The sequence below is a fragment of the Amphiura filiformis genome, chromosome 18 (assembly GCF_039555335.1).
Source record: "Amphiura filiformis chromosome 18, Afil_fr2py, whole genome shotgun sequence".
NCBI classification, from domain to species: Eukaryota; Metazoa; Echinodermata; class Ophiuroidea; order Amphilepidida; family Amphiuridae; genus Amphiura; species Amphiura filiformis.
Window position 1 is genome coordinate 45,146,369 of NC_092645.1, and position 23,973 is coordinate 45,170,341.

General features: G+C 37.2%; 1 protein-coding gene and 1 non-coding gene across 2 annotated transcripts; one reads left to right on the forward strand and one right to left on the reverse strand.

Annotated features, from left to right (window-relative positions):
• Window positions 1-1,213: 1,213 nt before the first annotated feature.
• LOC140138713 (sialidase-2-like) lies at window positions 1,214-23,396 on the forward strand. The gene is made up of 10 exons (XM_072160465.1): window positions 1,214-1,308; window positions 5,002-5,358; window positions 7,291-7,330; window positions 9,768-9,938; window positions 12,149-12,284; window positions 14,972-15,065; window positions 16,631-16,717; window positions 18,103-18,239; window positions 20,386-20,616; window positions 21,548-23,396. Exons 2-10 carry the CDS (start codon window positions 5,112-5,114, stop codon window positions 21,911-21,913), a joined length of 1,509 nt encoding a protein of 502 aa, XP_072016566.1. The 5' UTR covers window positions 1,214-1,308; window positions 5,002-5,111; the 3' UTR covers window positions 21,914-23,396.
• Trnah-gug (transfer RNA histidin (anticodon GUG)) lies at window positions 4,104-4,183 on the reverse strand. Its single transcript has one exon. It is a non-coding gene; the product is annotated as a tRNA-His (tRNA).
• Window positions 23,397-23,973: the final 577 nt, after the last annotated feature.

Genomic DNA, 23,973 nt, shown 5'->3' on the forward strand with positions numbered 1-23,973 from the left:
CGAAGTAAACTTTATAAATCTAAAAGCCGACGATCAATTGAAAATGTTGACCTTTCATATTGAAGATAGGCCCCTATACATTTTTTCTCCAAAAGATCTAATTTATTTTGGTGTTTTAGGGGAAAAATCATATTTTCGATACGAAAGGTCAAAATTTTCAATTGATCGTCTGCTTTTCATCCCAGCTACATACGCTTTAAGTACATATCATTAAATTTATAAAATTTACTTCGGTGACTGTTAGGGGTGGTGCAATAATTATGTGTACCCCCCGGGGGGTGAATTATAGAGGGGGGGGCAAAGATTTTTGGCAGGCCAAAAGGGGGGGCAAGCATTTTTGGCAGGTCGAAAGGGGGGGTCAAGCAATTTTGGCAGGTCGAAAGGGGGGGGCAAGCAATTTTGGCACAGATATTTTGGGCACCGTTTCTATATTACGCCCTAAAAGGCGTAGGAAAACGCTACGAACACGTTCAAATATGCACAATTTCCCTGCTCGCTGTGCTCGCATTATATGTTAAGACAATTTAAGGTTTTAAATTCGGGTTCCCAAAAATCTTGCATGTGTAAGGGGGGGGCAAAGATTTTTTGGCACGTCAAAAGGGGGGGGGCGAAGGGTTTTTGGCACGTCGAAAGGGGGGGGAAAGCCCGGGGAAAGGTTTTTGGCATGGCCAAAGGGGGGGGCAAGCGATTTTGGCAGACCATTTGAGAATTCACCCCGGGGTACACATACACCCCTTTATTTAATCATATCAATTTTTAATCATTTGCCATAGGCCTAAAATGTGTATTTACATGTAGGCATAGATCTCGAATTTCAAAAAATCAAAATTATTTGATATCAGAACAAAATTATTAGATATCAGAAGGCCATTCTTCGTATTCAGAATGCAATTCGATATGTCTGATGTGCTTCTACTTCTACTTCTACTGGATTTCTGGGCAGACCATTTCAGGTATCGCGCCCAGCGGTGCAAACATCACATCTGGTGCAGGACAAACACAATCACTCCGGTCGCTCCTATCAAATACTGACGTGGTGATCAACTAAAAAAAAGAATACTTGAAGACGATGTTTGAAGAACGAAGAACAAATAACTGAGGGTGCTCTCACGTCCCACAAAAAACGCCCCTACTGTCCAAACGCTCATATGAAGTAAAAATGAAGCGCTTACATTACCTCATTAATATTCATAACCTGCTCTACGTGGTGCCGTATAGTGCTACCTATTTCCGTATTTTTTGACACGTCGAAACGGTAGCTGTTTTTGACTTTGTAGGCGCTTTAATTGCGCTTGAAATATTTCTTTGGTAAGTGATGTATAATAAAATGACAATATTTGATATTAAATTTACCTGTATGAGCTTGTATAAGAGTGTTAATTGCCAGTTGGACGGTGAAACATGACTCTCGCAAAATTTCCAAGCAAAAGCAGCTCAGTCAAGCCTGTTGAATTTTGCACCTTTTTTAGTTTCTGTTGTTTTACTTTGACTCTGAAGATAATTATACTTTGCTCACCGATAGTATCTTGAAATAGTCCCGGGAAATAGTATGCACTTACACTTACACTTACACTTAGATTTGATGGGTTAAAATTATAGGTTCAAGCCTTTTAGTTCCCCATATCTAGTCGGGATTTACGGGGATTATGCACTTTCAGTTTCTCACACGTTTGAACGTGAACGGGAATTGGATTGCGTACTTTTTCGGTGTCTAGTGAGCAAATTTCTTCAATATTTTGAGAAAATGATGTCAAATTTTCTATTCTATATTGTTTGGTAATATGTCTTTTGCCATCAATAGTAGGCCTATGTTTAAAGTTGTAATTTTGTGTTTTTGATCGCAAAGTTTGGATATTTTCGTTCCCGATTCGAATTCTGAACCGAGTCTTAAATTAGCAAGCACAATAAGGTTGGTACCACTTTTATATACATTGATACAATTTTTAAGATTTTTTTTCAAGTTTCTAACCGGCGCAAATCGTTAAGTGTGTATTTCCCATTGACATCCCAAATGGCGTAAGCCAGTCCTTAATATACATGGGTACGGCGTATATAGGACTGGCAAGCAAGTCTACCCATATCCATTCTTGTTCCAAAACTTGTCAATTTTGCCCTTAAATTGGTTTGTTGTCTTGACATTCACCACATCTGCAGGAATCTTATTCCATGTGTCAATTTAACTCTCTGGGAGTAAGAAAAACTTCCTCAAGTTTAGGCCTTTGTGCAGCTGCTTCTTGAAGAGTTTGTAGCTGTGTCCCCTGGTGCCTGTATTGTGTGACATGGTGAAGAGCTCCTCTGGTTTGATATCTTCGAGCCCATTCAAGATCTTGAAAACCTCTATCAGGTCGCCTCTTAATCTTCGAACTTCTAGCGGGTAGAAGCCTTTCCTGGTAGGGTTTTTCTCTTAAACTTGGAACATGCGTATACATGAGAATTTGCTCACCGATAGCTTCACATTCTAGGCTAGAGACCATTATTGCATTCAAAATCTAGTCGATTCGCTGATGCATGACTGATGACACCGTGTTAAGCAATGGAAGTTCAGAAGTAAACACAGCCGATCACGACAGGTGATTGCATCAAAAATGTTGCTAAAATTACACTTCAGCAAAATTTTAGACTGTCCAAAATAGGCAAATCTTGCTCAAAAGATAGTTCCAGTAACTGTAACTCGGCATACTCAGGTCCGTAGATGTCATTATGATAAAGACTGAAGTCTTGCTGGCAGGACTAGCTCAAAAGATACAGTTGACTCATCAAAATAACTTTCATCGAAATTTCAACATTAACAGAATAAAAACGTCCGGTGCAAAAAATTGCACTGCTGTCCGACCGGAAAACGATAGCAATGCACTCTAGCATCGAATGCGTACCTATCGTGTGCAAATTCGAAGCTAGAGTTCTCGAGTAATTCATAGGTAGTACCTGCTCAAGAAATTGAGCGGTTTACATCATATACGGTTTGATTTTGGCAGCCATTTGAATATTTCATAGAACGCTGCCATTTAATTTTAACTGTGCACTTTCGAACGTACGTTTCAATGTAAGGCTTCCTGAGAATACGAAAAATGGTGCCACGGTCAAACGAAAAGAAATATAACGCCCAAATTTCTTGAGGATATGCCACATGTGATTACCTTCAAAAAATAAAGAAAATAAAATTTCCTGTGAAAAGAGCGTATTTTGCGTGTTTTATGCCAGGGTCAGAATCTGAGAATCAATTCTCGCAAAGATTCTCGTTTACAAACGGATTTGTGTGAATCAAAGTTGATTTTCGCAAACTTTTGTAGAACATTTAAACTAAAGTTGATTTGCGAGAATCAAATGATTCCCGCAAATTTATTCTGCAAGAATCAAGATTGATTCTTGCACTGTGAAATGAAATTCTGACCCTGTTATAACAGGGTCAGAATATGCAAAGTGCCCGCACATCCTTAATTTTGGATGTAAAACAGCCATTTGAAGAAAAAATTTTATGCAACTTTCAAAAATGGAATTCTAGACATCAATTACATACACATCAATACCAACTTTAACAGGCATGAAATAATGATTGTTAATGAAAATATTGATTTTCAGACCCCCACAGACCCCCGTCCAAAAACTTGTTTTGGCCGGCACCCTCTCCTTTTTTGGCCGATTTGAATGAAATTGGTGTCAAAATGCTCAGTAGATCATACTGCATCAAATAAGTTGGTTCCCTAAGAAATATGAAACATTACCCTTTTTTAAAAGCTGCTTAACCTACCCCTACTACAGAGGATGAAACAGCCGCTAGGTGAAGTGAGGAGAGGTACTTCTTCTTCTTCCTTATAAGTGCCTCCCTCATATGTATGAGTATTATCGCACTGCGTACAGACAAGCTGCACTTATTTTTTACTCTGGAACCTAGAGTAGATGAGTGTATTTTTGAAGTACAGTCAACAGTACCGGGATGATCCCCTGCTCTTTTCGAATAGCCTGTGACGTTCTTTAATGTGCACTGTGCACACTACATTAATGTGAGAAAATATGCATGTACACGGGACCGACAGCTTAAAGTGCCCTCCGAAGCACTAAGCAAGTAGAGTGAAGTGTCTTGCTCAAGGACACAAAGAGCCAGCCGAGCTCAGGCGGACCCGGGATTCGAACCCTTGACCCTTGGATTCACAGTCCAACGCCTTAACCACTAGGCCACGCTCTCCTCCACTTGACCTATTTTTTTTATATCAAAATTAGAATGTTGACACCTCTTTTGTTAAAATACGGTACAAGCATTTTAATATTTTTGACACCCCCGATAAATAAGGCCAAAAATTTGACCTTCATGACCTTTTGGGAAATAACTTAAGAACAGTACATCATGTAGATTGGTGAAACTGCATATGTTCTAAATCCTTATGACTAAAGGATCAATTGGTAATTTGGTACATGTATGGTTTTTAAATTTTAACAGAATTTGAGCAAGTTTGAAATTTGACCCCAGGTGTGTAAATTTCAATGACATTTTCGCATCAATAGCTACTCCGATTCAAATGCTATCATGCATTATTGTATACCCCGTGATCTCTGGTAGCAGTGCAGCTTTGCCAATTCCGAGGTAGTACCAAACAGGATTGTAGCTAGGACATTTTTAGTGCTGGGTGGCATGTGACGAAAATCTTCATTATTTGGCTATTTGTTGTCAAAATTGATGACATTCTTGACTAATTCAACAAAATTGTGCCATTTGAGGGTGTCTTGAGTCTTGAGTGATGAACTCCTGTTAATCTGGGCTTTTTCTAGGAGAGCTGTGCTGTGCGTACATGCCAAATTTGGTGCTCAAAAATATCAAAAAGTGCAAGGAAAAAAGACTACAAGGATTGGTGGACTCCCAAGGTGCTTCGTGCGATAGCTGTGACATTCTGAACATGATCTTTCCAATCCAGTTGGTTGGTGATGGTGACCCCAAGGTATTTATGCTTAGATGATTTCTAAATGCGTAATAATAATGATAATAACATCTGTTTTGTCTTTTTCCAGGTTGCAAACAATGTTGACAATGTAATCATCTGGTCTTCACAAGAAGTAAAAACAACCCACCTCTATAGTAAACAGTACTGTCACCTGAAATCCATACACTCTATATAATAATGCTAGTACTGATACCAATCCTACTAACACTCATGGTACTCGGCGGCGCAATGAATCAGAATCACTTCAGTATGAGAATGCGAATCGTACTCGTGATATTGAGCTGTGCCGTGTTGGCGCTCGTCTGGTTCGCTAGTCAGATGGAGGCGCCGTTGAATCAGTTCTACGATTATGATAAGCCTAATGCGATTGATGGGCGGAGTAGGGAGTTTGTGCCAGCAGCTCCAATTGAAACAGAACCAGAAGGTAGGTGATTGATGATTGGTAATTGGCCGAATAATTTGAAGTGTAATCGGTAATGGCAACACCGCACCTTAGGCCGGGCGTGATTGATGATTGGTTAATTGGCCGAATAATTTGAAGTGTAATCGGTAATGGCAACACCGCACCTTAGGCTGGGCGCACAATTGGGCTACTTAGCGATCATTTACTACTCAAAATCCCATGCCGCTACTTGCTTGTTGGGCGACTTTGAAGTGTGGGGTCCCAGCAGTAATGTGATGTATTTTCCTTTCAATTTAGCCGAATGAGAAAAGTTTTGAATCTCTGAAGCTCCAACTTGTAATAACAATGGGTTTTGTGACCATTTAGTACCGTACCGGAAGTTTTTAGTTAAGTGCTTTTCTGCTCAATTAGGAGATTTATGGTCTAAATTCTGGCAAAAGTGTCCAGATATCCGGTATTGGGCGCTTTTTTTAAATCCTAAAAATTGGACTACTTGTGAGTCATTCACTGCGTCCTAGCAAGCCAATTCGCCACATTATGGCACTGAAATGATTTGGCAACACTAAGTGTAATATGATTTAAAGAGCAGTTCTTCTGGGGTGAACCAAACTTGCCTGGTTATCAAATTAATCTGCTAATTGATGTTTTAATGTTATTGCATCAATTAGCACCTGTCAAATTCAGAGATAACCTTGTCGCTGATTAATTTGATAACCAGGCAGGTTTGGTTCACCTCAGAAGAAATACTCTTGTGGGGCTTCCTCTTTGAGGCGAGTGGAATGACAGGCAGGGATGTAGCTAGGATATTTTTAGTGCCGGGTGGCACTTGATATTTGGCAGTTTGTAGTCAAACTTGACCAAATTCTTGACTAATTCAATAACATTATACAATTTTGGAGTGCTGGGCTCCAGTGCTAAAATTGCAACTGAGTGGTGGGCTCCAAAACTGAGTGGTCTCTGCCGCCCACCATGGCCCACTGCAGCTACAACCCGGATGACACAAGCCATATTTGTCCAGTTTTAGCCATTTAACCCCCTGCGCACTACCTGCCGATCTAACATTGCCTCTTATTGGTCAATTACATGATATCTTCACTTAAATCACCAATCAGAACGGAGCTTTGCAAATAATTCACCCCAATTTTTTATCTGGTGAAATTATTCTAACAATGTTGCTGATTGGTCCTATTGATAATGAAAACTTCTTTTTGACTAATCGGCATGTAGTTCTCATGGGGTTAACTAAAAAACTGCAGTGTATTTTTTGTACCCCTTCCATCTTCTTGTTTGACAGGTTTAATAATCTCCTTTAATTTTTATTTTCACTTTTTTCCTGATCAGTATTTTCTTGCTAATCCTACTTTTCTAATGAAGTAACTTGGTGTCAGTTAACTTTGATATGTTTAAATATTGAAGGTCATTTCAAGGTTTTGTTTCAAGAAAGTTTTGGAACCTTACAGTATGACTTGACAATTAAGGGGTCCTTTGAACCGCTGTATATTTTAGATATTTAGATATTAGATATTTGCTGTAATTTGCATCCTGAAATGCCTGTAAACTAATGTGGTCCTTTTTTATGATTTTATGCATTCCAATTCCTGGGACCGGCTGTTAATAAATTGATTATTTATTCAACACATACTAACTAGTATTCTATATATGACTTTTAAATGCACTTTTTGTTATTGTCTATAGAAATAACCATGTCACATGTGGGAGTGAGTGTTAACAATGGGCTATTGCAGTTAATTCATACAACCCCCTATGGAAGACATGACCTTAATTTTTCACACAGTGAGTGTGAATTTCAACTCAATTTGAAGTCTACACTCCCTGCATGAGAGATTAAAAAGTGATGCCTTCCACAGGGGGTGTATAGATTTCAGCTGGACTAGCTCTTAATTACTTGATTACTGATTTTGAAACTGATTTTTTTTTCCATTTCTATTTCAGTTATATTCTATCAAGGAATGAGTGGTTACAACACTACAAGGTGAGGCATATCAGTGACATGGCGGGCAGGGACTGGCTGCTAGTCCTAATCAAGGTTCACTAGTCCTAAGCTTCGCTATTCCTATGGTTCACAACCTAGATTTTGATGAGAATCACAGAATCGAGTCTCGTAATGATTCTCGCAAGATTTGGTTGCGAGAATCAGCTTATCTCATTGTATCATACAGTAAGTGTAGCGACTATGATGGATTTTGATTCTCGCAAACCAAGGCGAAATAAGGCTCTGGACTTCACTTGTCCGAACACTACTACATGTAGCAAATTTTCGGACTACTGACCCTTAGGACTAGTGAACCTTAAAGAGGACTAGCGAACCTTGGGACTAGCTAGTAAACCTTGAGACAGGTAAACCTTGGGGACTAGCGACCTTTATGACTACATTTGTCCACCTTACAAAAATGTAGGACTAGTGGATGTAGACCAACATGGCCTTGGATGTGGCTTTTGGGGTTCTAAATCAAAGCATGTATTTCAACCCACTTAGTGCTCCTCTCCTAAAAAAACACCCCTGCAAAATGTCTCAAGAGATAACTGTCTAAGCATCTGTACAAGAAATTCTGTCGAATGTCTCAATAAAATGACCATCTGAACATTAGGCCTAAAAAAAAAATTGTTTGATTGGCGTAATCCGGCCGACCCTAAAAATATGCCCGACCCTAAACTTTTTTCTTATTTTTTATGCACAAAAATAGAAAGAAGAAAAAAAAAAAAAAAAAAAAAAAGGAACAAAAAAGTTCTAAGGTCTTTATCAGGCGCAATTTACCGCTTAAAATGTGTGTAAAAAAATTAGAAAAAAAAAACAAATTGCCGACCGACCTACCCTAATTTTTTTTTATGTTACCCCAATCAAACTATTTTTTTTCTAGGCCTTATTTCCAGCTTAGGATAACATGTATGATGAATTGAGACTTTGAGGCACTGTATTTTAATGATTGTATTTATATATAAACTCATACAATGGCAACTCATAAATGACAAGTTTCTTGTCATTAAATTAGCCAACTGCTATTGATTATTTCTGCTATTTTTAGCGGCCAGCTGCAAAAGGACTATTAGACGCTGGAGACGAATATACCTAAAGGTATATTCGTCTCAGTTGCACGCTGTGCCCGTGCAATATTTATTTTTCCATTGTACGGATGCGGAGCTACCATAGCATAGAGTGTTGCTTCTAAAATAAATATGCATTTAGATATCTTTTAATTTATTTTGTTTTCCTAGTGATTTACAAAATTAAAGGAGGATTTCTTGATCCTAACATCCTCTTTTTATGACATTTATCAAAAGATATCCACGAAAAAATCTTATTCCCCAAATTTCAGTTGATTCCGATTTTGCGTTTATAGCGAGTTGTGCATGACTATGTATATTATACTGCTTCATAGGCCACTGTTGTAATTTCGTTCTGGTATACCAGAACGAAATTCAAATTTGACGATATTTTTGCAAAACGAATTAATTTGCAAGAAATTTTTGGTACATTAACATAAATGTAGCCAGAGGTTTCCAGTGGTATAAAAAATCTCATCTTTTTTGGAGAAAAGTGGGGGGATGAGGCTGTGGATCACAAAATGCCCTTTGAAGTGGAAGCAAGGAACTATATATAAAACAAATGTTGAATGTTTTTATTCGTTCAATGGAAAGATTATTTTCATTCGGTGAAATATGAATTGTTCCATTCAACTCGGCAAAGCCGTGTTAAATGGAACAGTCCATATTTCACCTCTTGAAAATATTCTTACCATTGAACTGATAAACATTCAATATTTGTATTATAATGTAAATTCCCATGTAAATAGCTTGTGGAATAATCAAATAAGGACAAATTACTTTGTTCAGATGACTCGAAATTTGTTCAAAATATGAAATGCTGATTATCAATTAGACAATATTTATAGAGAGAAAACTGAATGCTAAAAACTACCAGTATATATATATATATGAGTAATTTGTGGAGAACAGCTGGTACACTTTGGAGTATGGGGAAAATGCACAATTTTTGAAAGCAAAATGTGTGTGCCAGTTTTTGATTGCGCTTTTTCTTCCAAAATGCATGAATTTTCTCCCAAAAAAGTTTGGATTTGCAATATTTAATAATTTCTTTTTTAAATTTTACTTATTTTTTGAGAACTATAATTTCTTGTAATTTTTGGCAACAGCCTATTTTCTATATTTTTTCAACATGGATTGTGTTGCAGATCATTATGGATTCTTTGATATCAGTGAAAACTTCAAGTTTTTGGAAAATGAGTACTTGGAAAAATTAATGGTTATTTTGGGAAAATCTTAAAATTTGCGGTTGGATCTATATTGCGCGATTATACCCAAAATACGCAAATTTTGGTGCTTTTTGCGCATCGCGCATTTTCCCTGTCCTTATGTAATGCAATTAATGAGCTGATATTGTATTGATACAGAATACCAGCCCTTGTCCATCATCAGGACATCTTCTTTGCTTTCGCTGAGGCAAGGAGGGACACATTTGAAGACATTGGCGAGATGGAGATTATAATGAGACGTGGGGTGAGGAGAGACTGGAAAGTCACTTGGGGTTCCATCCAGGTGTTGGCAAGGAAAGCTGGATATAGGTGAGTGAGATGGAGATTATAATGAGATGTGGGGTGAGGAGAGACTGGAAAGTCACTTGGGGTTCCATCCAGGTGCTGGCAAGGAAAGCTGGATATAGGTGAGTGAGATGGAGATTATAATGAGATGTGGGGTGAGGAGAGACTGGAAAGTCACTTGGGGCTCCAACCAGGTACTGGCAAGGAAAGCTGGATATAGGTGAGTGAGATGGAGATTATAATGAGATGTGGGGTGAGGAGAGACTGGAAAGTCACTTGGGGCTCCAACCAGGTACTGGCAAGGAAAGCTGGATATAGGTGAGTGAGATGGAGATTATAATGAGACGTGGGGTGAGGAGAGACTGGAAAGTCACTTGGGGTTCCATCCAGGTACTGGCAAGGAAAGCTGGATATAGGTGAGTGAGATGGAGATTATAATGAGACGTGGGGTGAGGAGAGACTGGAAAGTCACATGGGGTTCCATCCAGGTACTGGCAAGGAAAGCTGGATATAGGTGAGTGAGATGGAGATTATAATGAGACGTGGGGTGAGGAGAGACTGGAAAGTCACTTGGGGTTCCATCCAGGTGTTGGCAAGGAAAGTTGGATATAGGTGAGTAAATAGGCCTTTTTTCTTTGCAACAAATGCAGCTGCAACTGCAAATTGTCCACAGTGGCAAGGATCAGGGCTCGAATTTCAGGGAGGCCACTTCCAAGGCATTCTTCAACACTTGTTGGCCTTGGTGCCCTTCTTTATCTTTGCCCAGTGGCCTTAAAATTGGGTGCCCCCCCAAATAAATAAAATTAGAGCCCTGGCAAGGAGGATAAAGTCACAAACAAAGGTAATTCTCTTTCAGTAGCAATTGGGCTAGACTCTTCTGTGTAATGTTGCTGAGGGTAGACATCAGCTACACTCGGTTTCAGAGAAAAACAGCAGTTTTGATTGATGCGATCATGCGAGCACCCTGTTAATGAGTGACATATGCGGAGCTTTGTGTTCCCTTCAGGAGCGCATCTTTGCGCCGACTGTTTCAATGCATAATTAGCCAATCAGATTATTGTTATTTTGTTGTTATGATTGTCGGACGATTGAATCAGCCAATCAGAGCCCCACTTCTGTGTTTACGCTGTGCAAATGTAAACAACTGCCATTCTTCTCTGCCAGAAACTGTAACCCGGCCACTACACAACAGTTTTGTTTACCTTCCTAGTATAAGCTGCACCCATATGAATCCGCTGTACAATGACACAATACACATAGCTACATCAGGGCTCGAACCAGCAATCATAAGATTATGAGTTATATGCTCTGCTGCTAAACCAGGCATGCTCAGTAGTCCTGCTCTCAAACAATCTGTTCTGATTTTTTGATCTGCGGTTTGCACCTGTACTTGTTTTAACAAGTACAAATTGCAATTTCAATTTCAAAATCAATTTCAATTTCAAAATCAATTTCAATTTCAATTTCAATTTCAATTTCAATTTCAATTTCAATTTCAATTTCAATTTCAATTTCAATTTCAATTCAATTTCAATTTCAAAATCAAATTCAATATCAATTTCAATTTCAATTTCAATTTCAAAATCAAAATCAAATTCAAATTCAATATCAATTTCAATTTCAATTTCAAAATCAATTTCAATTTCAATTTCAATATCAATATCAATATCAATATCAATTTCAATTTCCAATTTCCAATTTCCAATTCCCAATTTTGTACTTGTTTTAACAAGTACAAGTTAAAATTTGTATCAATCTTTATGTGTGACACAATGGGTTGTTCAATCTGTTCTGTTTAGTTACTAGTAGTATTATATTAAGTTTCTTCTTTGTCATTAACCCTTTGAACCCAACGAGCCTCCATAGCGGCTCACGGTAACCTGTACCGTAGTCCCGATGAGCCGCTATAGAGGCTTCTACCATGGTGTGTCAAAAACCCGAAGAGTCGCTAAAGCGGCTCACGTAACATTAATTGCGATATGTTTTGTTTTCATCGGAATCCTTTGGCTATCTGGGAGACCGGGGTTCAGGGGTCGGAGACCTTTTCTTTTGGCGTGACTGGCAAAATGCTGAGGCGATTTTCGAGTGCATTAGGAAGCTCAGGGTTGGATGTACGGGACTATGTGGTAGGCCAGGGTTCAAAGGGTTAAATCAACCCCAATGTGTTTATTTTTTTCTGTACCGCCTAACTCTATTTCCAACTTTCAATTTGTTTTGTGTTTTATTTTTTTCAGAATGATGAACCCAGTTCCCATAGTAGACACTACCATAGACATGATAGCACTAATATTTAATGCTCATCCTTCATGGGTGAGCCAGTGGGATGAAATGGCGGCAGGCAAATTCCAAACTAATCTCATGGTTATCAAGGTGAGTGGTGTAAGTGGCTTAGGCCTAGAAAAAGATTGTTTGATTGGCGTAACCTGCCGACCCTAAAAATGGGCCCAACCCTAGACTTTTTTTCTTATATTTTTGCACACAAAAAAAATAAATAAAAGAAAAAAGAAAATTCCAAGGCCATTATATCAAACGCAATTAACAGCTTAAAACGTGTGCCTAAAAAACTAAAAATAATTTTTAAAAAAACCCAACCGACCTACCCTAATATTTTTTTATGTTACGCCAATCAAACAATTTTTTTAGACCTTATGCTGCAAGGCCCATTCAGTGATTTGCTCATTATCAATATCATCAAATATATCATTGTTCATCAAAATCATCAAAATTCAGTTTTTTGCACCTTTGGTAGTGCCGTAGATGTGCTAACATATAGCCTGCTAGAGGTTAAAACAAAGGCTGTGTATTAAAGACAAAACAGGACATTTACATGAAAATGTAAGTATAGAAATTAGCTACATGTATTTGAATGGGGCTTCATCATCATCATCATCATCAGTCGGCTGCGGAGCAGGCGACTACAAGCTTTCTCCAACTAATGCGATCTTGGGCAAGCGAAACAATTTTGTTTGGCTGCAGCATCCTTCAGTATCTCCCAGGAGGTGCTGGATATACTGTAAGTACAGTGTGCGCGGCCGTCCCGGTTTCCTCTTCCCATGTGGTGGAATATAAAGCGCATATTCTTTCACAGGCTCGCCATCTTCAAGACGCAGTATATGGCCGAGAATGGGGCTTCAAGTTTGTAAATAATGCTGTTTTCCTGTTTTTTTGCCAATTTTTTAAATTTCAAAAACACCAAATGACAATTTTAATGACTTGTACACAATTTTAATTTTTATATACTTTCGCTGGGATCGCTAAATGGGCCTCTAACCCGAATTAGACAGTGCGAGTCCAGAGCCCAATTAATGCAACACACTTAATCTGCCGCTAAATTCTCACGATTCACAATATGATGCACCAGGGGTTGCTCTTGCCACCCATTTTTGATCTCCAGAGTCGGCATCGCCGTTCTATAGCCACCTTTGGATTTGCATGCCAGTGTGATAATAATAATGTTGAAAAACAGCTGCACAAAGAATTCCATGCTATCAATAGAAAATGGATACTGTAAAGCTATATATATATTTAATTTTGCTGGTACTTAATTTCGCTAATTGCCAATGACCACCATTTTTGTGGGTATTTAATTTTTCTAAGCCAGCAATTAATGTTTACAATAATTGTAATTGCAATTAATGTTTACAATTTGTAAAACTGTCAAATTTGTGGGTATTTAATTGAGTGATCTAGTGAAAATTAAATCCCTTGCAAAATTAAGTGGTTTTACAGTATACAATAATTGTAAATTGCTGTTTTAGGTGTGCATTCGAGTGTAACAACACTATATTGGCATTTAATCACACAATGACATTTGTGCTGTATTTGTATTACACAGGCTTTGGATGTTGATTGCACTGCATATTATCTGGCCTTATTTCCCTAGCAACCGCTGAGGTGCATATTGTATTGTGAATCATCATGCGTAATAGTGAATCTTCAGAATTTTTCAGTAAAATCAAACCATATTTGTGTCGTCAAGCTAGCGAATTAAAAATGGTTACCCGTGCAATGCTTGTTGTATAATGCTTTAGCTCTTTCAGTGATCCCAGCAAAAGCATTAAAATGATTAATATTTGTAAGAATGGCTTATGAGTCAATTTGTCATTATTCTTTTATTTGATAAAAAATGGCAATAAGGGAGAAAACAGCAGTTTTGATAATTAGGCCAAAAAATAAAATTTGTTTGCTTGCCCTACACCGAGCGACCCAAAATTGGCCACAATCAAGGGCGGCACTTTTCAACAAAAAAAAGAAAAGTAGATTTGAATTTTAATGTTTTTTTCATTTTACTTTTTCTGTGCGTAAATTTCATTTCAAAGCTAGATTTGGCCAAAAACATTTTGTTAAGAAGAAATAATAATTTCACCACACAAAAAAATTGGGGTGAATTATTTGCAAAGCTCCATTTTGATTGGTGATTGAAGTGAAAATATCATGTAATTGACCAATCAAAGGTAATGTAAGATCGGCAGGTAGTGCTCAGGGGGTTTAAGCTTTAGCTGTGAATTGGAGTGTATAGAGTGTATGCAATAAACCAACCGGAACGGTATAACAATTGAAATGGCAGCCATGCTAGAGGAAAGTTCTAAGATAACTTAAGATGACAGAGGGACAGGTCTCTTGATCGATTCCACAACCATTCATACCTATCACACGTTTTATTGTATTATCATGCGAGTTTTCCTGTAGTACGTACCTTATTGAGGACAGAATTTTATTTAAATGAGGATGACTCTGTTATGAGTGACGTCGTATTGCATACCCTCTATAGGGAAAATATATCTTTTGTTCATTCCTTTCTGTTCGACACAATGGATTTTTCTTGGGCAGAAATTCAGAGAATTCTATAATTATAGTTGACAAGTTGGTACTTTTTCATATAAAGATTAGGCTGGTGCTTATAGCTATAGGTATCTGAGTTTTGTCAATTTTTGCAGTTGACCTCCACATTTTGTTGATTGTATTTTGAGAGTGAACTGTGTTTGATCTCCATAGTCATTGTGTATGAACATTAACATACTTATTTAATAGAATTAATTTTATTTGTCTTTTTTCAGAGTTTTGATCTAGGGGAAACTTGGACAGATCCACAAGAAATGAATAAAGAAACACTAGAGATGATGAAGCCAACAGTTTCTCTGTATGCTCCAGGTGAGTGTTTCTTTTTACTTTCAGATTATTTGTTTGTTTGTGAGCCACAAGAATAGGGACCCATCACCCATATACTAATTTTCCAAGAAATTTGGACCCAAATTTAAGTTTTTACAACTTTTCCCCAAAATTTGGGCAAATTTCAAAAACTTTGGCTACAGTTTTTCAGACAATTTTTCAGAAAAAATGCATATATATATCAAAATTAGCATAGAAAAAGGGGTCATTGATGCACGAAATCAGGAGTTGTGTTCCACAAACAGTAACCTTCATCCCAGCTGGCCAATCCACTGTTTGCATACGAACATGTAACTCTAGCCCTTTATTCCATATGGTAAAGGTTAGGTCGTATGACCAAGATCCTGGTTTTTGCTGCAACATATATAACGGCAGTCTTTTGCATACAAAGTTTCATCCTCATTGCAGCTGATGATGTAACATTCATTTAAAACCATGGGGATAGAATCTGATGCACAAGCCAAAAATGTGGATCTTTGTGAAGTGCAAAATTCAAAGTTTAATACAGAATATACTGACAAAAATACTTTTAACCTCTTGAGTTGAAACACAAATTGAAGTCAATTTTAGAAAAGAATGAAAATAATTAACTCATAATTTGCTCCCCATTTGTCTTCACGCCTGCATTCATTTAATATTTGAAACTTTTGCTTTGGAAAAGTGTGGGAAAACCATCATTACATGGCATCATTCAGCCAGTAACAATTAATGCCATATTTAATTCATTTGAAGGTCAAACCGCATCGTTTTGATTTTAATAATATCATAAATAGTAACATACTTGTTTATTTTGTGATTTTGTGAACATGTTAATGTTATAAAATAATCCTATTCAATTACATGGCCAACCAAATCAAAGGAAAATCCTTGAATTTAGTAAATTTGATATGCGCACTCGCCAAAAATGCAACCGATATGTTTGCAGCACATCCCAGTATGGTTATTTATTGGGGGGTACTCAAATTTAGTTTGCATAGTGCAGTGCCATGATATATCATATGCTGAGAATATGAAAGTGAAAGTGAGTGGACCCATCAATTTACCAATTTTGATATAAAATTGGATCGATTGAGCCCATATTTATTGGTTGAGCTATGAGTTTTAAACTATTGGACTCGACGTACAATATTTTAAAACTTGTAGCTCGACCAATAAATATTGGGCGTAAAGCATCCAATTTTATCATTATTTTGATTTGGATCCAATATTTTCACACACTTGGACTCATCAAAACATAATAATCAAAAAATTTGGACCCATTTGTATACCAAAATTAAAAATTTATGGCCAAATTGTCTTAATTTTGACAACTTCACCTCCCCCCCAAATATTGGCTACAGTGAGGTAAAATTGGGCTATTTTCTGAAAAAATTGAGACAATTTTGAAAAAAGGACCCATCCATATACCAACATTGGCACATAAAAGTGGGTCATTGATATACCAAAAGACCGTTAGATCATTTGTACTTAGTACCCCTGGTAGGTCATTTGTAGTACCCTCTTCCCCTGGTCAAACAAGTGATTGTCTCTTTTTCCATTTCTTCTAGGTCCTGGGCACGGCATTCAAACCAAATCAGGAAGACTTATTGTACCAGGCAACTACTTTGTCAGAACCTACAGCTCAGAACAAAAAGGTAATACCAATTCCTCTAAATCACATGAAGCTAAGATATATGTACATTGTTTGATTGGATGAAGCTAAAGGCTGAGTCCCCTGCAGAAAAATGCTGAAGTTCACTAGAAACCCACAAAGGCAAGAAAGTACCCATTTTTTTTTTTTTAATGGCGAGGCTAGGTGAAAAAGGGCGAGGAAAGACCTCGTCTCGCCATTTCTCGCCAAAAATGTGTATTTTCTCGCCTTTGTGGGTTTCTAGTGACACATTCATTTATACTGGGTACTCTGTATTATCATTATACAACAAACTTTCCATCTCACTTGGGTCTGTCACGTCCTGTCTTGTCCTGTACTGTTCAGTCTGTCCATACCACATTGATTTATTTGGCACAATAATTATATTTGATTCCGATCCTGTCCAAATTATCTTTATGTGATGGAATCATACGCTTCTCTTTTTATTCAGCTTGTCAAAATATGTGATTTATTTTCTTTTCTTTATTATTGTACTTTTGAGTATTATTATCTGATTTAATGATTCCGTTCAATTAAATTTCATTTATTCTTATTTCGGCCACATGATTTCATCATTGTAGTACATATTAATATTGTAGCGTAAGTTAAATTTCCATCTTGTTCAGATTGGGTGCCACAAGCTTCACGCTCTGCGTCTTTGCGGCATCCACATCTCTTCACTTCCCATGTTCTTATATTGTGTTTCTATAAGTAATTATCATTAAGTATTTCTTATCTTGCATTTCTATTTGTATAACTTTTTGTGAATTGAGATGAAAACAAATAGAACTTGAACTTGAAGCAGCATGTGTACGATCGGATACATACAGGTGCATAAATGAAAACACCCAGCAAGAGGGTTTTCTTTAAACATTTTGCTGAAAGGGTATTTTCAGATTTTTGGGACCCTTTTAATTGTGAATTTTCCCTCTGAAGAGGTCTAAAACATTGCCCAAGGGGTATTTTTTTGGAAGACATTTAACAATATGTGTGTTTTGGGAGTTAACGTTTATGTAAGCTAGTTCGCTGAATAAAGTACATGGATAACATGACATGATACTATTATCAAAATTATTTTTCCTCTTTTTGACAACATTCAACTGATTCAATGCTTACATGAACGCATACATTTTCAAGATTTTGTACGCGTTGGACTTTGGACTTCGGATATGAAGGGGTCCACCAAAGGGGGTGAACGCGTAAATATGCGTGATTTGTGCGTTAAAGTAAACCCTGCCCATCAGTTACACCATTGTGTTTCTGCTGGCAAAATACCAGGTGTGACACTACATGATTTCCCCCATGAAGTGGTTAACTATTGCTAGGTGACCACAGCGCTGTACACCAAACAACCCTGATTTACACCAAATGTTCTCATTGCTTTGGCAGAATTTTCCAATGGCACAATAAACCAAGCTAATGTTATATACAGCGATGACCATGGTCGAACATGGAGACCTGGGGGCAGTATAAACTACGGTGAACACCAGGCATCTAGCGATGCTATACATAGTAACGAAGCTACGGTGAGTAGCCCACAAAGGTCAAAAAGCATGGCGGAAATAAATGGGCAATACGGCATGCTCCTTGCCGGGAAATCAACGCCTCTCGCGGGAAATCACAAGAGTGAAAAAAATGCTACAGCAAAAATGACAAGAATATGTTGGAAAAACAGAGAATTTGAGGGAAAAATAAATATTAAATGTTGTTCAGTAATCAGGCATGATAATTTTCCTGCTTCTTTGTGGTCCAAATTTCCGCACTTTCTTTTAATTTCAGCCCATTTGTGGCCTTTTTAGCCTCATTTCACATGCTTTTTCAGGCTTTTTCAAACTTTTCAGGTTTTTTCATTGGATGATCATTCTCATACCTGAGTAAATGAGTTGATAAAATGAGTTAACAAATTTATTAAGTCTTTCAAGTCGCCAAAAAGTGTCAAAAAGTACAAAGAATATGCACCAAATGGCACCATTTACAGCCATATTTTTTCAAAAAGCTTCAGGCACCCCCTGGTGCTGCTTAACAAGGCGTGATGGCTGCAAACGCGGGAAATATGACCTTGCTTGCCAGGAAATAAAAAACATTTTTCAAGCTGTGTCAAAAAGTCCAGTTATAGTTCTGGGCAAGGTTCTTTCACACTGGCAATGGCTGGCCAACATGCTGTTCTTGATAATTGCGTAAAGAGAACCCATTCATACCTTGGTCACATGATGCCACACAGCTTTGTTTAGCGAATGAGATGCCAATACTTCATGACAAGATTCAATCAGCCAATCAGAACCCCACTTCATGTTTATGCAGGACCAGGCTGTACACATTCTTAAATTGGCAAGAAGTGGAATAAAGCTGATAAATATACAATTTTTGTCCATTTTTATACCTATTGTCCATGCACTTTGTTGTGGTATGTGTGATTTCTCTGGGCTATTTACTATTTGCACAAAAGGCATTCAATTCGCTGCGTCTTGGATATGGGTCGCAAGGTAGGTGGTAACAACACAATTGAAGTTAGTGCAACTGAAAACAGGTATAGCAAGGCCAATCTTGAGTTGGCTTCGCCTGGCTCCACTCAGATTAGAGCAGCACAGCCAGAGCATGGTAGTTTGATGACATGTAAAATGTAGTCATTTTTAAGTAAAGGTGACCAATGATGGTGCTAAATCTTGTTTGCATCTTAAAAAGGGTTAGACACTTATTAGAACATCAGAAAAGAGACTAACAAATGGCAAGGAAATGTTCAAAAAACGTTTTATCATGAAGTGTAAGGAATAAGTCATATTACATTGTATTTGGCTAATTTAAATCTAAAATAATGTAAATAAGCCCCCTGAATTTGTACACAAATGTACAGTTTATAGAATAAAAATTACTACAAAAAGGCAGAAAAAGTTGAATAATTTAATAAAGAAGCAAAAATCTTATGTTTAAAATAGCTAAAATATATGTATATTAGTGTGAGATATGTTGGTATTGTTCATGTCTACAATTACACATGTGTTTTTGTTAGAAAAATTTATAAATGTGACCTTTCACATCAAACCATACGTCTTGGGGTAACACATGGAAAATGAGTTTTTCACTATTACATTTTATGTAATGTCTTTGATTTTATGGAAAAAAAAAAAGAAGAAAAAATGAATATCAGATGAAAGGTGGTACCTTTAGCTCGAAAATGATACCAATTTCAATGGGATCGGACATTCGGTTGTTATTAAGTTAATAACCAAAGATCGAACACATTTGTGTCCTATCAATATATACCACGCGTGAGAAAACGGGTCCTAAAGATTAAGTTATGCTTGCAAACATGCATACTTGCATAGTTTGTCATCATTGTTTTACAACTTTAAATTATATTATGGGGAATTTGAAGTGCATTTTCTGATAATATACATGCACTTAAGGTGGTACTACACCCCTTGATAAATTTGTGACTTGCATTTTTCTCAAAAAATAATAACACACTGGTAACAAAAGTTATGTATATTGCACTGGAATTTCAGTGACTCAAGACAAGCAGTACGTTATTTATGATAAGAAAAGAGGTACCGCTAGAATGTACCTCAAATGACCACATCAAACAACCGTGAGAGTGTGGCGGCTCTGCTGGAATGTAGGCAATTTGTGCATTCACATCTAATTTCCACGTAACTTTCTTTTCCCTTACTTTAGATTGTCGAAATTGAAGATGAGCAGTTGTGCCTGAATGCCCGCACTTTACATCCTGACCAGCCACGGGTGCTGTCATTTAGCAGGGACGAAGGGTTAACGTTTGGCACGGGTCAACTAGCTTGGGCACTAGAAGAACCAGGGTATTATCCAGAAGTTAATTACACAATGAATGAGGTGCCAAAGTTACACGAAGATAATTTTACAAAACCAGCAAATGCTGCAGGCTGCCAGGTACGTGAAACAACAATTACTTGAGAAGTTTTGATTTCTTGCGCTTTTGTGCTTTTCAAGTCTTAATTATATACGGTAGAATTCCATCTACAAGCATATGCCTCCAAGACTCGGTCCACAACTAGTATATTTTCGTCATTGTGTCCTAATTACTCGATTATGACACGATTACGATAAATGAATGATGAGAGCGTGCACACGGTCAGCACCTCGTCCTCGTGTCGTAATATATTCTGGATATACACATGCCACAACAATTATGAAGTCCATTAAGTATACGATGACACAATGCGTACACACATGTAATTTTCATCGGCAATTATGACATGATCATGCTAGAAACCGGCCCACTGATGGAAATTTTGACACGACTGCAGTATGCCGACGACATTGTGCAGTACTAATATCATGATACGATTATGACATGATTGTAATCAACGAGAAAAAATACACTTGTGTGAACTGAGTCTGAATGAAGGTTTTTTTGAGGACAGAGACGAAAGGCAGACACCCTCCAGCCTATTATTTGGAGTTTTTAGCAATTACTATGGTATTCAAAAATTACGTACAGGAGAGTGATTTTGATTTCGCGTAAGCATGAAGGCGTAAGAAATTGCCGCCTCTCAACTTTGAAGTTTGTAGTATAATTTTGAGGGCATAAAAGCAGAACTGGTTATGCCCATATAATTGATGTTTTTAGTGATCCTTCTGAGAAATCTAAACTCAGTGTGACTGTGACTCCCAATTGAAATCTACACCCCTGTGTGGGTGATAAAGGTCATGTCTTCCAAACATATAGTACATATCATTTCTGGCACAGCGGCCATTGTGACTCTATCTATGCCCTCGATCTCTTTGGTATTGATGCAATTTTGTGCTGACAGCTATTTTAAACTGTTGCTGATTATATTCTCCTTGTTTTGATTTCCAGGGCAGCATGATAGGTTTTCCAGCGCCACATCATCTATCAGCATCAAAAACGTGGGTGGTGTTTTCCAATCCAGCCTCGCCCAAATTCAGACAAAACATGGCGGTACGAATAAGCCAAGATGGCTGCCGTACATGGAGCAAACCATGGACTATTCACGCAAATGCCAGTGCCTACTCGGATTTAGCGTATTTTGAAACGTGGGACGCCGAAGCGGACGTCCACTCGCCAAACATTGCAATTTTATTTGAAGGCGGAAAGGGAATGGAATTTCCCTATGAGACGATCCGATTTAAAATGTTTAGTTTAGAAAGGATGCTGCAAGGTTTGGGGCTGTCCACAAAATCAAATGTTATACGGAAAGGTTAACGGAAATTTATGTAGTGTGAGTATATATTGTAGTTTGTATACATTTTGTCGTCTGCATCACATACTGTCGTATCTCAAAAGGCTGCCTTGTGTGATTTTTTTTAGTATAATCTGCTAATTGTGATGAGATAAACTGTTTAATTTATATTAAATTTGAGGTATTATCACAATATTACAATCCTGTGTCTATTAATAAAAGACAGAAGCATTCTGAAATATAGAATAACAATATGAAATAAAACTATAATAATAAAAATCACACAAGGCAGCCTTTTGAGGTATGGCAGTATGTGATGCAGCCCACGATTTATCATGTGAATGCAAGAAAGAAAATGAAAAGTTCAGATGTAAAATGCGATATACGCCATTTTCAAACTTTAATAGGCAACCAGCATTTGCCCTATAATAACAGCTTTAAATTGACACTTTAAAAATCCAATGTATACTTTTAAATTATAATCAAAAACAGCACATATTTTCTTATTATGTTCTTCAATTTTGAAGATCTATATTTGCCTATATCTGAAATCGAGAAAATGGATATATCGCTTTCTGCATCTGACCTCTTCAGATGTTTTTAGAATGACTGCCTTCCAAGTATTTATGGTTTAAAAAAGAGTGTATAATAATTTTCAAAATCTTGATGATATCGGTTTTTTGTTTGGATTGATAGGGCAGCCTTAAAGATAGCATGTCTCAAACTGTATGTGTGAGCTTGTAAAATTATGCACATTTTGGTCTCTAAATCTAACCAGGAATTTCTTTATTTTTCTCCTGTTATTTAAAGAAAACAGGGACTCTAAAATTCTCTACAGACAACTCAGTAATCTGACAATTTTTTTGCCAAAAGCTTGCCCAAAAGTAAAAAACAAAAACAATTCAAACCTGCATTTTGCATTAGGGTTTCAACTTTGAGACAAGCTATCTTTAAAGGGGCCTTATAATTACATTAAGTAATAATCAGAATGTAGATTTTGACTTTGTGATTTTAAGAAAATGATGCTGCACTCAGTGATTGTACATGGAACATTAATTTATTATATAATATGAAGCTGTTAGCTAGACCACAAATTTTATATACAAGATTTTCTGACACGGATTGGCGTGTACATTTTGCATTGGCCCGCACTTCTCGTAGTGCAATACGCGGTATGCCTGTGGTCGAGTAGAGACCAAAGCAGGCGTAAGTGATTGAGTCACTCAGTTTGTTGTTATAAACTGCTGGTGATCGTAATGAAAATTATTCCACTAAATGACTGGTTCCCAAATGGCACCAACTTGTTTATTTTGGTACTTTGGCACTCAATATTCATCGAAAATGCTTCATATTATATAATAATAATAATATATTTTGATAGCTTATTTTCATGTGATACAAGAATCTGCCTGAGTCATGAAAATAACTCACCTTCTTATGACTTGGTCGGTATTTCCATGACTCATGCGGTATATATATTCTCATGTCACACTCAAAGCCATCCAATATATACTGCGCCAATAAAGTATCCTTACAGTTGGAAAAATAATCACAATTTCCAAACTGAACAATATTGAGGTAAATTTGTTTTTGTAATAGATGCACTATCTAATTCTACACATTATGACACCACATTGAATCCAATGTGACTTCAAGAAGCAAAGTTACAAGCATTTGATTAGACGAAGGTCCAGTTTTAAAAGTGACAAGCTGGTCTATTCAAAACGCCACAGACTAGACATCTGGTTTGAGAGTGGTGAATGGATAATTTATGCGGTTGGCTTTAATTTAAAACAAAAGGAACAAAAGAAAACTGAAACAAAAGAACTGACAAATAAAATGAAAGTTGTTAAAAGTACAGAGAAGTAAAAACTGAAATAAAAACTGCTTTAAATAACGCTTCATTGAAGAAACTGTGTTGTCTCTTCGTTGGAATCTTTTTGCGCCTTGTATAGGCCAGGTTGTCACTTTTAAAACGGGACCTTCGTCTATTCAATTGCTTGTAACTTTACTTCTTGAGGTCACATTGGATTCAATGTGGTGTCATAATGTGCAGGATTAGGGAGTGCATCTATTAAAAAAA